The sequence below is a fragment of the Asparagus officinalis genome, chromosome 1 (assembly GCF_001876935.1).
Source record: "Asparagus officinalis chromosome 1, Aspof.V1, whole genome shotgun sequence".
NCBI classification, from domain to species: Eukaryota; Viridiplantae; Streptophyta; class Magnoliopsida; order Asparagales; family Asparagaceae; genus Asparagus; species Asparagus officinalis.
This window is the reverse complement of record NC_033794.1, coordinates 104203450-104219462: the sequence shown is the minus strand read 5'-3', so window position 1 is coordinate 104219462 and position 16013 is coordinate 104203450. Positions and strand designations below refer to the sequence as shown.

General features: G+C 36.8%; 1 protein-coding gene across 1 annotated transcript; it reads left to right on the top strand.

Moving 5' to 3' along the window:
• LOC109828838 (glucan endo-1,3-beta-glucosidase 11-like) lies at positions 13024 to 15736 on the top strand. The gene is made up of 4 exons (XM_020395803.1): positions 13024 to 13221; positions 13392 to 14434; positions 15191 to 15447; positions 15540 to 15736. Exons 1-3 carry the CDS (start codon positions 13152 to 13154, stop codon positions 15278 to 15280), a joined length of 1203 nt encoding a protein of 400 aa, XP_020251392.1. The 5' UTR covers positions 13024 to 13151; the 3' UTR covers positions 15281 to 15447; positions 15540 to 15736.

Below are 16013 nucleotides of genomic sequence, written 5' to 3'. Positions count from 1 at the left end.
CGGCAGCCGAGACAGCAAATGCTGTCTCGCGAGCATAACTGTTCCTGGAGGCTATAAATATCCCCTGAGATCGATTTTTGAAGGGGGTTGATCATGATCGAGCATATTTCCGAGCAAACCAGAGCAGAGAGAGAGCAGACTTGAGTTTGGTGTGATTCCTTGAGATTTGAGCTTTGACTTAATCTTAAGAAGAACGATCATCTTACTTTGATAAGATCCTCGTTTCAAATTCTCACTTTGATAAACGAAGGAAGAATCATTAAGCCCCCTTCACGATCTGTGATTCGGCGGTCCACGAGTCAAAGCGCTCACGGCACAAGCAAAGTCCCACAAAACAGGATTCGATAAACGACTTCTGTGTTATTTTCTTAAAAGTTGTAATTTTCTCTTTGTTGTGTAAAAGAGGTCTTATAAAAAGACTATTTCTTTGAATTTGTTGTAATCAAACAAAAATATAATGAATTCTACAGAAAAACCAACTTTTGACGAAAACAAACTGGCGACCACAGTGGGAGCCAACAGTCTCGCTGCCGAGACCGTCGTGTCGCAACCGATCAAGATTCCAGTTGAATCCATGGTCGAATACGAATTTGACCAAACCAAATTTGAGGAATATCTCTTATCATCCTCTTCGAGATCGTCATTGTCTCGCAAGTACAAGAGGATCTCACAATTGAGGAAGACCTACATGCCAAAGAAGGCACAAAATGAAGACTCTCGCCTGATTGTTGCTAAGGATTTTACTCGCAACACCTCTGCTTAGAATGACTCTTATCTAGTTAAAGAGGCATCGAATCAAAGCCCACCGGCACTGACGAAGAGGTCTCGTCAGAGACAACGTCAATGCCGCGCTCGTCAAATAGCTAAGGCCTTGGAACAAACCAACGGGGTTCGTTATCACGCGGACCTAGAGTCGAGGAGGCATCGAGTGGTTCAGTTATCTCAACAACCAATTACTCATATCTCTGCTAAACTAACGACGGATGAATGGACTTTAGTCAAGAGGGCTCGCTCAACCCTCAAGGAACGTATACAAAAGCGTCGTGCAAACGCTGCTTATGCCCATGCTCTCTTTCAACAAAGACGAGAAAGAAACAAGAAAACTGTGGCCAAAGAACCACCAAAATTCTACAAAGTTTGGATCCCAAAGTCTGGACTTAAGCAAAATCAGCATTCGGAGCCCGTTAAGACTCCATACCCTCAAAGGGGTGGTTCTAAACGTGCGACTCTCGACATAACCTTAGATCGCTCAAAGATAGTAATAAATTGTCCTGAGAATGCCAACAAGGTTTTACACCCCCAGAAGAAGACGCATTCACCAAAAGACATCGTCATACCTGGGAGGTCATGCCAACAGACGATACGATTTTTTGGCAATCATACCGATGAATCGTATTATCAAGTTGGGGGTGTGAATAAGTTTCGAAAGAAAATTATTCGAGAAATAAACTCTCATTATTCCTGTGCGCGACTTATAAGAGCAGCATTGTCGGAATATAACTACCCAAAACGAGAAGTCATCCCACGAAGAGTCTCGGTATTCCACAATCTTTTCACCAAAATGTCGAAGCCTAAGCCGAGACATTTCCGCAAGAGAAGATCAACTGTCCATGATGATGAATTCCCTGAAGTCACCATCAACATGGCTGATAAAGGAAAATCTAAATGGCATTTAAGTGAATCAAATCCCGACTTTTCCCCGAGAGGAAAAGTCAATTCAAGGATTGCCAAACGGATGTCCCGACTCCAGTTAAGAGCCATCAGACATAGGGACTACAAGATAATGTATGAAGGAATGTCATTAGAGGATGAGCTCTCGGACACTTGTTCTGTGATCGCTTCGGATGATACGGTATCTAGCACAGAGCAAACCAGAGAAGTACTCACAATAACCTCTGATCATTTCGTTCAAATACTTCAAGAAGCTCTAGCCAAACAACGTGAAGAAATTAAAGCTGAGATGAAGACAGAGATGGAGTTGGCTATTCAACAAATGAAAGAATTGCTAGCTCAACGGTCTCAACTTCCTGAGTCCAGTCAGCAAGCTGAATCCAGCCGCCGCACTCAAAATATTACAGATGACAGTGATCCGGAAGTGGAGGAAGTCATCTTTGCTGATGCACCTTCCAATAGCAATAACGCTAGGGGTGGTTTAACGCATCCTCCCAATAACGATATTGGGGGTGGTTCCATGGCACCTCTTACAGGGGGTGGTCTAAGTCATTCTCCTCAACGTCCTTCGAATGAAGTCATAGACGATGACGAGAAAATGAAAGAGCTTGAAAACAAAATCAACGCTTTGATGATAGCTCGGGAAATAAAGAAGACGGGTATTCTATGTCCCTATCCAAGAGAATGGGATTCAATATCGTACCCGTCAAAATTCAATCTGATTAACTTGACACCGTTTGATGGGAAGAGCTCGCCTATTCAGCACTTGATTTATTTCAAGTCTCATTTGGGCATGATCTCTGGAAATGAGGCTTTAATGGTCCGGTCATTCGTTGGCACCCTTCGCAGGGGTCGGCCTTCGATTGGTATCGGCGTCTTAAGTCAGGGAGCATCAATTGCTGGGATAACATGGAAAGTTTATTTCTCAGCAATTTCTTCGATGATGATACCGAAGTGTCAATCGGAACCCTTCTGGATGAGAAGCAAAAAGACAGAGAGTCAATCGATAATTTTGACAAGCGCTTCCGTAACAAAGCAATGAATTATAGAGATCCTGTTACATAGGAGTTCATCCTGCAAACATGCCACAATAATCTCTCCATCGATGTCCTGGAAGCCCTGGTCGTACCATCCAAAACTTGGAAAGATTTGAAAATGCGCGGCAAACAAGCTGAATACTTTCTTAAAAGAAAGAAAGCTGAAAGAAGCCGACCGACGACGTCTACAATCGATGGGAACACGACTCTCGATTCAAAGTTTCAAAAGGAGTATTCTTTTGAAAATGATGAAGCTCCAGCCATATTGAAATACCTCCTCGCTAATGACAAAATTGAGCTACCACCTATCAAAGATCAGGAGGGAGCTAAAAGGATTACGGATCCAAACTACTGTGCGTACCACAGAAGGGTTCTTCATCCCACCAAAATTTGCTTTGGACTAAAAACCAAGATCCAAGCCTTAATTGACTCCGGCGTCATAACGGCGAAACAAGCCAAGTAAAGACGACTCTTACTCCATCGGATACACGAGTATAAACTGTTTTCCCTCACTCCAAAGAGTATACGAGTATAAACTGCTCCTCGATACTCCAATAGGTATATGAGTCTAAACTGTTTCCCACTCTTGACAGGAAGTTCCTGGAGAATTTTTACATGTAATATTCTTAAGGATAACCTGGTCATGTAACTCGGTATGATATTAGACCCAGTTTCGTGAAGAAAGCTGGGGGTGGATGGTTCATGTAACAGGAAGTTCTCGGAAGAATGCTATTTTCTTAAGGATAACCCGATCATTACGAACAAAGTGATAAACACTACATCCCTACGGTGATTTCCGAATACTCTTTTGCTGAGATGAGATTCGATCACTTCGTTGGATCAATCTTCCCTCACAAACCCCTATTTGGTCAAACCTTTAAACAGTTAGGACCAAAGCTAAAATCCCCTCTCGATTCCTTCCACGAACGAGAGGTCCACTCAAATTGAACGGTCAAACATTTAAACAGTTAGGATCGTCTCAAACCCTTACTTGGTCAAACCTTTAAACAGTTAGGACCAAAGCCAAAATCCCCTCTCGATTCCTTCCATGAACGAGAGGTCCACTCAAATTGGACGATCAAACCTTTAAACAGTTAGGATCATCTCAAATTTCCATCTGGTCAAACCTTTAAACAGTTAGGATCAAAACAAAAATCCCCTCTCGATTCCTTCCATGAACGAGAGGTCCACTCAAATTGAACGATCAAATCTTGAAACAGTTAGGATTGTCTCAAACCCTTATTCGGTCAAACCTTTAAACAGTTAGGACCAAAACCAAAATCCCCTCTCGATTTTTTCCATGAACGAGAGGTCCACTCAAATTGAACGATCAAACCTTTAAACAGTTAGGATTGTCTCAAACCCTTATTCGGTCAAACCTTTAAACAGTTAGGACCAAAGCCAAAATCCCCTCTCGATTCCTTCCATGAACGAGAGGTCCACAAATTGAACGATCAAACCTTTAAACAGTTAGGATCGTCTCAAAACTCCCACTTGGTCAAACCTTACTACAGTTAGGACCACAACCAAAATCTCTTCTCGATTCATTCCATGAACGAGAGGTCCACTTTCAGTTGAATAATCAAACCTTATGACAGTTAGGATTATTCAAACCCGTCCAGAATCTTTAAGTAAAGATCCCACTTTGAGTTTCCTTTGCACCTAGAAGATAGAATATAAAATTCTTCCTCTCCGATTTTGGGTTCATCTCTACCAACAAACAAGAGACCAGGAGATAGAATATAAAATTCTTCCTCTCTGATTTCGGGTTCATCTCTACCAACAAACAAGAGACTAGGAGATAGAATATAAAATTCTTCCTCTCCGATTTCAGGTTCATCTCTACCAATAAACAAGAGACCAGGAGATAGAATATAAAATTCTTCCTCTCCGATTTCGGGTTCATCTCTACCAATAAACAAGAGACCAGGAGATAGAATATAAAATTCTTCCTCTCCATCATCGGGTTCACCTCTACCAACAAAAAAGAGACCAGAATACTCCAATAGGTACACGAGTCTAAACTGTTTCCCTACCCTCAACAGGAAGTTTCTGGAGAATATTAATCTGAATATTCTTAAGGATAACCTGACGAACTCACAAGGGACATACAAGCATCAATCTGGAAATACCAGCCTCGATTCAATATCTCAACAACGGTCAAGTGATAAACGCAGTGCCGGAGAAGCATTAGCTATTTTACAAAGAATTGAATAGACTAATGGATGAAGAGATCAAGAGCCAAAGCCATTTTATGGATTCCTCTACACGATCTACTCAACCAAGTATTGAAGAGATTGTAAGTAAAATCTATCTTATCCAAAGTATCCCAGACTCTTCTATACAAGAATGAGTCTGGAATACTTTGGAGGGGGTATCTATAGGCGTCAAAAAATGCTAATAGATATCCAAATACAGCTCAAGAGGAGATCATCAAAAAATCAAAAGAATACAGATATGAACTGTCTCGCCAGCGAGACAGTCTTTACTGTCTCGCGGCGAGACAGTCTTTTACTGTCTCGCCAGCGAGACAGTGTTTACTGTCTCGCCAGCGAGACAGTGTTGAAATGGTCAACAACCACCTTGATAATTGTTGTACACGTGTCCATTAACTGCCAAGGACGTGGAAAACATCGTGGGCGAGAATCACGTGGATAACTGTCAAAATAACAAAGTTTGAAACGTGGGAAGGCAGTTACTGTAGAAACCACTGTGCAATTGGGTTTTCCGAGACAGTGTTTACTGTCTCGGAACCCGAGACAGTAAACTCTGTCTCGGCCGCCAAGACAGCAAACACTGTCTCGGCAACCGAGACAACAAATGCTGTCTCGCGAGCATAACTGTTCATGGAGGATATAAATACCCCCTGAGATCGATTTTTGAAGGGGGCTGATCATGATCGAGCATATTTCCGAGCAAACCAGAGCAGAGAGAGCAGACTTGAGTTTGGTGTGATTCCTTGAGATTTGAGTTTTGACTTAATCTTAAGAAGAACGATCATCTTACTTTGATAAGATCCTCGTTTTAAATTCTCACTTCGATAAACGAAGGAAGAATCATTAAGCCCCCTTCACGGTCTGTTATTCGGCGGTCCACGAGTCAAAGCGCTCACGGCACAGGCAAAGTCCCACAAAACAGGATTCGATAAACGACTTCTGTGTTATTTTCTCAAAAGTTGTAATTTTCTCTTTGTTGTGTAAAAGAGGTCTTATAAAAAGACTATTTAAAAGTTGTAATTTTCTCTTTGTTGTGTAAAAGAGGTCTTATAAAAAGACTATTTCTTTGAATTTGTTGTCATCAAACAAAAATATAATGAATTCCACAGCAAAACCAACTTTTGACGAAAACAACCAAAATCACCAACAATAAACTTTAAATCTAATGCAAAATATGCAATAAACCCCTATAATAAGATACAAGCAATCCTAATATGCTCTCTGATAGCATTGAACACTATTCATGATTATATATGAATTTGTAAATCTCTTGTTTAAAAATTACTTATCCCATATCTAAAAGAATATTCTCATGCACCCCTTCTTGATCTTCAAATAATAGAGGGAATGCAACTACACTGTTGATACGAGTGAAGCCCCCACATATCACTCCGAAACTAACACATACATCATAGAATTAAGGAAGAAAGAAGATGATAATAGTGTTAGATGTCTACAAAAGTGCATATATGTAGAGTATGGGACAAAATCCTAACCCTTAAGATTAGGAATTGGCTCACAAAAGAACCAGTTTGAGCTCATTTAGGATCTACCTACTCAATTCGGCAGATCCCACCAATTACTAACATAGATAAATTAAATGAAGGAAGTAGCTAGGAATACTGGAACGACCGCTCTATAAATATTAAAGGAGCTTTAGATAGGATGATAGAAACAGATGTTGGAAGCAAGAATGAACCCAAACTTGAATATTTAGGCAAGAATACCATCACAATGGAGCATCATGAAACTTGTATTTCCTCTATCCAAGTTTTACATCCATAAGTACTAATGTAGCCCTAGCGGTGGTCCTAGTATACATGGACCAGTTTGATCCTACAGGAGTTTAACAGAATGGAAAGTTAAATTGGTTCCGATCGCGTAAAATACCAATCTATTAGAAGCTCTCTTAAGATCATCAAGATCAAGGGGTTTAACTAAAGACTACAGCATTGAGCTCCGCCGAATTCATAAAATTTTAATATTTTGTGTCTAATAATTGCAATCAAAAGATTTTGTTTTTCTTTTTAGATATGATTTAACCATCCAGTTTGGAGGGGGCTGTTTCTGATGAATTTTGATATTAAGAATCATATTTCTCTTAGTAGAAAAATAGTTTCTAGCCTTTGCTGTTTTTCTATTTTTAGTAAAAAATTATTATTTTTATATTTTCTTTTCAAGTCTATAAAATACTCTTTCTAGATGTAGGTAGATAATTATTTATGAATAAAACCATTGTTCTCTACCTATGTTTTCTTTTCTTTCATGGTTTCACTATTCATATCTAGTTGCAAGTCTAACAGGATGCATCTAAGTAGTAAGGAAATTTTTTTACTATATGAACTGTTTAGTTGCAACACAGCGAAAAAAATCAACCATAGACACATAGATTCAATAATATTCGACAATCAGTGTGATTATATGCATCCTCATGTTGGATCTGAGATGCAAGCCTATAAGGGGATGAGTAGAATTGCTACCATTTTTTGCCAAAAACACAGAATATGTAGCAAAATATATAAAAGAAAAGTGATAAATGATAGAAGGTAATATAATTAAATACTAAGAGCAATCAACCAGGAAAACACAAGAAATTATAGTGGCTCAGATAACAATCCTACATTCACTCTATTTTCTCACAAATGAGTTTCCTCATATGCAAAGAGTGAAGAGTTCACATGAATCACAAATCAAATTCAATACACTTACAAGAACACATCCTGGAATCTACCCGAAACCAATCATCTAACTTAACTCCCACATTGAGTTTCTCTTACCCTAAATAGTCAACCCTCAACTCAACTGGCTAAAAGTATATGGTCAAAAAAGTTAAAAGTAAAATAAACACAAACAATTAAAGCTCAAAATATAAGAAAGATCTTACATGCCTTTGTTAAGTAAATCATCCTTCGAAGAACATAAGCGTAGCTCAATGAAAAACGATGAAGAAAATCAATGCAAGAGCAACTCTTTTTACTGAAACGATCCGGAGATGTTGTGCACGACGAGTGAGAGGTTAACGAGGCTTCAGTTGGCAAAATCTTCAACTTGAAATAAATCTAAAATCCTAGAGCTCTACTCTTTCCTCTCTCCCTTTCAATGATATAAACTCCCTAGTAGGTCAAGAAAGAGATATTTTAAATGTGGTAGAGATTGGAGATATTATAAATGATGAATGACTGTGATTAAATCTAAAAATCTACAATCAGTCATGTTTACTATCGACGGTGGCTCTCGGCCATCAATGATTTTCGAGGGCCCATAAATGGTTAAGAAGCCCATCGATAATATGAAAGTCTGTAGAGTCAAAATCAATAATGACATATATTGTCCATCGATGAGCTCTTCTTACAGTCAATGGTCAACGCCTACTATCGGTGGTAGAAAGGCTGAAATCAGCTTTTGAGCTAATTTTACGACATTTCACTTCGTACAGTTCTCATACCTAAATTTATCTATACTATATCATCTCAAACCAATATTAGTATCAAATGAGATCTTGTTATTACTCAAACAAGAGATATTGTACGTACTACGTCCTGACACCTCAAAGTACAACCAGGTCATCTTTCCACTACTAATCAATAAAGTATTATAGTCAAAATGAAACCTTAGTATACTCTTTGACAACTATATTTTCTCCCTTCAGAATATAGAAATAATTGGTGCATTCTGATACATATGTATAAGATAAAATTCCGGTCTAAATAGTTGAAAAAAATAAAATCTCCTCATCACACAACCTTATAATTTTTTTTAAAATCCATGGACAAGGACAAGTATCTGGACCCTACATGTGTTGCTTTCCGCCACAAATGAGGTGTAATTTTATATGAATTTAATTTTAGATCCCTGTGATATGTTTTCTTCATGTAAATTAGACTTTAGAAAAAAAAATAGAAACAAAAACATAATAACTTAGAAATCTATTAGACTCCAAGAAAATTCAAAATCAATTAAAATAATTACACACTTCTCTAGCTTCAAATTCATAACTCATGTATAGAAACTCGTGCTCCTGCAAAAGTCGAACGGTTCATTCAACTAGAAACTAATCCTCCAATATAAGAAGATAGGACTAATGAAATTCCCTTCTTATTGGAAAAGATTCCCGTTGGAAAAGAAAAGCAACGGATTTTCCACCGTCATACATCCCATCCTTAAAGGGGAAACAAAATCATTCATTATTCCCACAGATTAAAGGACATGTTTGCTATATCCACTCCCAAACAGTAACTTTGGGAGTTGGATTGCCGAAAATGTCCTTTTAGACTTGGCCTGGTTTGGTTTGGGAGAAGGGCAATTTAGTCCTCACACACCCCCAAAGTTACTGTTTGGGAGTGTGAATAGTATTGATGCATGATTATCTAACAATTGCTAATACATTTAGTGTATATATATATGGGAAACAAAATCATTCATTATTCCCAGAGATTAAAGGAGGATCAGCACAAACTAGGCTACATGATTATCTAACAATTGCTAATAGATTTAGTCTATATATATATATATATGAGATTAATGGGTATCCTTGTCATAGGAGTGGATTTCCTCCTTGACGCCTCTAAAATCACATGATTGAGCGACATTGTGGATGATTCTCTCTGTTGAACTTGATCTACATATTCTAAAACCCAAACACACTAATTTTGAGGTGAACCTGTCGTCGTTTAACCTTTCATCCACTCGTATCAATTTTAACGGTTTTGAATGAATAGAACTTTCCACATGGCTCGATGGAGTGTCAAAAGACGATGAATTCACCCCAAACTTGGTGTGTTAGGGTTTTAGAATATGTAGATCAAGTTCAACGGAGCGGATCATCCATAATGTCGCTCAATCATGTGATTTTAGAGGCGTCAAGGAGGAAATCTCCTCCTATGACAAGGATACACATTAATCTCTCTCTCTCTTTCTCTCTCTCTCTCTCTGCTCTATATAATATATAATTAGTATATATATATATATAATATATAAATATATTATATAAATATATATATATATATATATATATATATATATATATATATATACATACATACATACATACATACATACATACATACATACATACATGAAGAAATGTTGATGCTTGGTATCAAGCACAAATTTTGTGTTTGTTTGGAAGTGAGGTGCACAATCCCCTCCACTCATTCAAATGGGGGACAACATCCAAGGGTGTCTGGCCACCTCCTACCAGCTCAATGAAAGAACTTGATACAATGTTCTCCATATTTTTACTATATATATATTATATATATTATAATATATATATATATATATATATATATATATATATATATATATATATATATATATATATATATATATATAATATATATATATATATAAGAGAAATATGGGTATGCTCTGGTACAAAGCACAAATTTGTGCTTGGTAGTGATGTGTCACATCCTCATCCACTCACTATTCATGTGAATGTTGTTCCCACATTTGAATGAGTGGAGGAGGATTTGACAGCCGCACTTACCAATCACAACTTTTTATGCCTTCGTACCAAGCATATCCATTTCTCTCTCTCTCTCTCTCTCCAGTCCTTCTCTCTCTCTATATATATATATATAATTATATATATATCATATTATAATATATATATATAATATATATTAGAAGAGAGAGAGACGAAGGAGAAGAGAGAATAATGGAGGGAGCTCTAGCAGTTCACCTCCCCCGCTGAGCTGCAGGTGTATGACATGTGAGCCCCCTAACTAGTCACTTCGTTGGGGCTCACATGTCATACACTTATCAGCTCAAACGGAGGAACGAGTGAGCTCACTATGTCATAACACTTATAGCTCACGAGGCAGGTGAGCTGCCAGGCTATCACCCTCCATTAATTCTCATATATATATATATATTATACTATATTATATATATATAATATATATATATATATATATATATATATTATATATATATATATATATAATATATATATATAATATATGTGTGTTGTGTGTGTGTGTGTGTTTTGTGCTGAAAACTTGTGTCAAACTTAAGTGATATGAATATGGAATAGTGTGTTCATAACAAGTTTTTAAGCCACTCATATTGCGTAGGATCCTTGTATTAATAAAAATGTTTTTTATATTAATAAATGTGTGGCTAGAAAACTTAGTGGACATCAACTTTAAGTTGATAGGAAGTCTCTCTCTCCGTTCTCTCTTCTCTATATAGTATATATATCAATATATATATATATATAATATTAGTATAATATATATATATATATATTATATTATATTATATATATATATTAATATATACTCCCCACCGCACCCAGCGTAAAGCTCTATATAATATATAATTAGTATATATAATATATAATATATAGAATATATTATATAAATATATATATACTATATATATATATATATATATATAATATATACATACATACATACATACATACATATCATACATACATACATACATGAAGAAATGTTGAATGCTTAGGTATCAAGCACAGAATCAATTTTGTGTGTGTGTTTGGTAAAGTGAGGGACCACAATCCCCTCCACTCATTCAAATGGGGGAACAACATCCAAAGGGTGTCGGCCACCTCCCTACCAGCTGCAATGAAAGAACTTGATACAATTTCTCCATATTTTTAGTATATTAATAATTATTATATATATTTAATATATACTATATAATATATAATATATATATCATATATATATATATATATATATTATCTATATATATAATATATAATATATATAAGAGAAATAATGGGTAATGCTCTGGTACAAAGCACAAATTTTGTGCTTGGTAGGTGATGTGTCACATCCTGCATCCACTCACTATTCATGTGATGTTGTTCCCACATTTGTAATGATGTGGAGGAGGATTTGACAGCCTCACTTACCAATCACAAACTTTTTAATGGCCTTCGTACCAGCATATCCATTTCTCTCTCTCTCCATCTCTCTCTCCTCCCTCTCTATATATATATATATAATTATATATATATCATATATATAATATATAATATAATATATATAGAGAGAGAGAGAGACGAGAGAGAGAGAGAATAATGGAGGTGAGCTAGCAAGTTCACCTCCCCCGTGGCTGGCAAGGTGTATGACATGTGAGCCCCCTACTAGTCACATCGTGGGGGCTCACATGTCATACACTTATAGCTCACGGAGAACGGTGAGTGCACTAATGTCATAACACTTATAGCTCACGAGGAGGTGAGCTGCCAGCTATCACCCTCCATTATTCTCATATATATATATATATTATATATATATATATATATATATTATATATAATATATATATATATATATATATATATATATAATATATATATATATATATATATATGTGTGTGTGTGGTGTGTGTGTGTGTGTTTGTGCTGAAAACTTGTGTCAAACTTAAGTGATATGGAATATGGAATAGTGTTGTTCATCAAAAGTTTTAAGCCACTCATATTGCTAGGATCCTTGTATAATAAAAATGTTTTTAATATTAATAAATGTGTGGGCTAGAAATTAGTGGACATCAACTTAAGTGATAGGAAGTCTCTCTCTCTCGTTTCTCTCTTCTCTATATATATATATATAATATATATATATATATAATATATATATAATATATATATATATATATTATATATATATATATATATATTAATATTCTCCCACCCACCCAGCGTAAAGAGTCTATGGCTCCATGTGCAAGTGTCGAGCTTTACTCGGCGTCATGTTCTGGAGAGCACCCATCTACGGTAGGACTTGCGCCAAAGGCACACTAGCTGTCTCTTTGTAACGCTAAATGTACGCAACAAAAAATATTTGATCATTGTATAACTTATTAAATTCGGTGTTGAATTAGTTTGGACCGCTCACAGAGGAACAACATTGCTGTCTCTCTCACTCTCTATTTCCATTCTACGGTCTAAAGTAACGCCATGGAGACAAGATGTGGCTTGGTTGTAAAGATAACCAACGCTAACTAGAAAGTTGTCCTTGGCATGAGTCAAGCACTAGCCATGTCACATATTAAAGTCGCCGAACATATAAATTAACCTCCATCCTCTTTCATTTAAGAAGCATGGGCAAGGCAAAGGCTACTTCTCCTTCTCCCTCACCAAACTCTCATCCAAGTAAAGAAAGGAATTGGGCTCTTTCTAGATATTCTCTCTCCTCTTTATCTCTCTCCCACTTGGTCACAATCTCTCTCCCCCTTTCTTCTCATGGATTCCTTTTTCTCCATGAGATTAAGGATTCTTCACGTTCTTCTTGTGTTCCATTTTCTCTCCTTAGGTACATGTTCATTTCCTCTTGTTTCATTGAAAAATTTTATTCATCTCCAGGTTATATGATCTAATTTCAAAACTAGTTTATTTGTAAAACATGTTACATGTAAAACACTTGGTTAATTGATACATGGTCTCCCTTGTCCTAACGCAACTTTACCTTTTCTTGCTTTTCAGAATTTGGTTTGATCCGACAAGTCTCTACGCTAGGCATCAACTACGGCCAAGTAGCCAACAATCTCCCTTCACCTCAACAAGTCCTCGTCCTCCTCTCCTCTCTCAGGATCACTAAGACGCGGATCTATGACACCAACCCACAGGTCTTAACCGAATTCGCAAACTCAAACATCGAGCTCATCGTCACAGTACCTAACGATTTAGTCGTGCAACTAAGCGACCCACAGCAAGCGCTCCAATGGATCAACACCAACATCAAACCCTATGTTCCGTCGACAAAGATCACCGGAATCGCCGTTGGCAACGAAGTCTACACTACCGACGACCAGAATCTCAAGTCAAATCTAGTTCCCGCTATGCTAGCGCTCCACCAAGCGTTAGTCCATTTTGGACTTGACTCAACCGTTCACATTTCATCCGCAAACTCACTAGCCGTGCTACAAAACTCGTACCCGTCGTCTCTAGGGTCCTTCCAGCCCGAATTGGTCAACCTAATGACGCCATTTTTGCAGTTTTTGTCGGAAACGAACTCACCCTATTGGATCAACGCATACCCGTATTTCGCCTATAAAGATGATCCGACCAGCATCCAATTAGAGTATGTGTTAGGTAACCCTAATGTTGGCATGGTAGACCCGTATACTAAATTACGCTATGATAACATGTTGTGTGCACAAGTTGATGCGGTGATGTTTGCAATGGCGAGGTTAGGGTTCGGAGGGATCGAGGTTAGGGTTTCGGAGACAGGGTGGCCTTCGAAAGGCGATTCGGATGAATACGGGGCGACGGTAGAGAATGCGAGGGCATATAATAGGAACTTGTTGTTGAGACAATTACGAGGGCAAGGGACTCCGTTGAGGCCTAAACAAACGTTGGAGGTTTACTTATTTGCTTTGTTTAATGAAGATATGAAGCCCGGGCCGACGTCAGAGAGGAATTATGGGTTGTATCAGCCCGACGGAACGATGGCGTATAATGTTGGGTTGACGACGGTCACGACATCGACCACTTCTGTTTCATCTCTAATTTCCTCTGCATCAAAGGTATCTAATTTGATTTTTGTTAGTTTTTTCTTTATATCTTCTTTTAACAAAGCTTATCGTCATAGAATCTTTACTTGTTTTTTTTTATATTATATACATATTTAGGGTTAATTGTGGATAACCTTTTTTAAATCCGAATTTGAATGTTTTCCCTTTTCACCTTTGGCCGAAACGTCTTGTACGCCCCCGGACAGACCTGTTATTTTATTTAAGTGTTTTATAGTTATTACCCCTTTAACTTTATTTTTTCAGATAGATCTCTGACTAAGTTTTTTTTTTTTACTCTTTTACTGTTAGAATATTTGTCATCATAAAACAATTTTTTTCTTTCTCTAACGGTAAAGAGTCAGAAATTTTTTTACTTGGAGATCTATTTGCAAAAACAAAATTAGAGGGTTAGTAATTTCAACAACGATACTACAGGGGTGTATCTCTTCTTCATTATATTTTCTTTTTATTTTTATTTATTTGTTTTCTGCGTGACTGCGAAGAAAAGAATATATGAAAATTATGTAGAAGTTATTTTCTGACAATTAAGTTTAGCAGTTTGTCAATATTCTCCACTTACAAGAAACTATATATAATACAACCTTACATATAGCTTTGAAAAGTATGAGTATGAACCAATCAATTGAAAAGCATGTTAACTAATATTCGATATTGTGACTTTTCGAATCTTTGTTTACACTACTTTAAGACTAGATTAGATGTTAATAATATTTGATAATCTAATTGTAGAACTTTTCTGTGAATCAGGGATACGAGGAGGAGCTTGGGAGCTTGTGGTATTGGGTTTGCCTAATTTCATTGACTTTCCAAGTATTACTGACAAGGGCAATTCTCTAAGCTAACAAAGGGAATTTGGTTTCGTGTAAAATGCTCTATTTTCGCTGTCATTGTATTTCCTTGGCAAAGAAAATTGGCAAACTATGAACCATTCTTTTTAGGGTCATTTTGGTCTTTGAAAAGTCTTGGGATGTATCTTGGCCCAAAATCATTGGCATCAATTTCAGGTGTGGTATGGGACCTTAATTTTCCTTAAAGAGAAAGGAGTTCTTTGTAAAATATATTTTCTCAACAAGTTGTTTGCTTTTCATTGTTGCAGAAGAAAGTTATCAAGTGTGAGAAGCACTTTGGGACGTGGAGCGCATTAGAGGGGGGCTACATTGCAAATAAAAACTTCCCTTTCTTACTTTTCTTGTTAAAAAAATCATTAATTAAGTTCTTTTATATGTATATGGATTTAATTTAGGGGTGCTAATATTGAGAAAAGCAATGGGGATAATTGAATATTTTAATGTAGAAGGAAGAGAACATGGTTGGATTGGGTGTTGCTTTCTGCGCCAGAGGGAGGATTGGGTCATGACCATGTGAAGTTGACAAATCCCCTAACTTTGTGTATCGATTATGACAATTGACTACCTATTTAAGAAAAAAAAATTCTACATAATACTACTCTTTTCCTGAACTTTGTGCATCGTTTTTTTTTTGGGTGTTCAGCTAAAGTGCAATGGTAAAATTGTTAAGATTGTAATTAACAAAGGTACCTCAACAGTAATGGTATTGTTAATAATGTTGG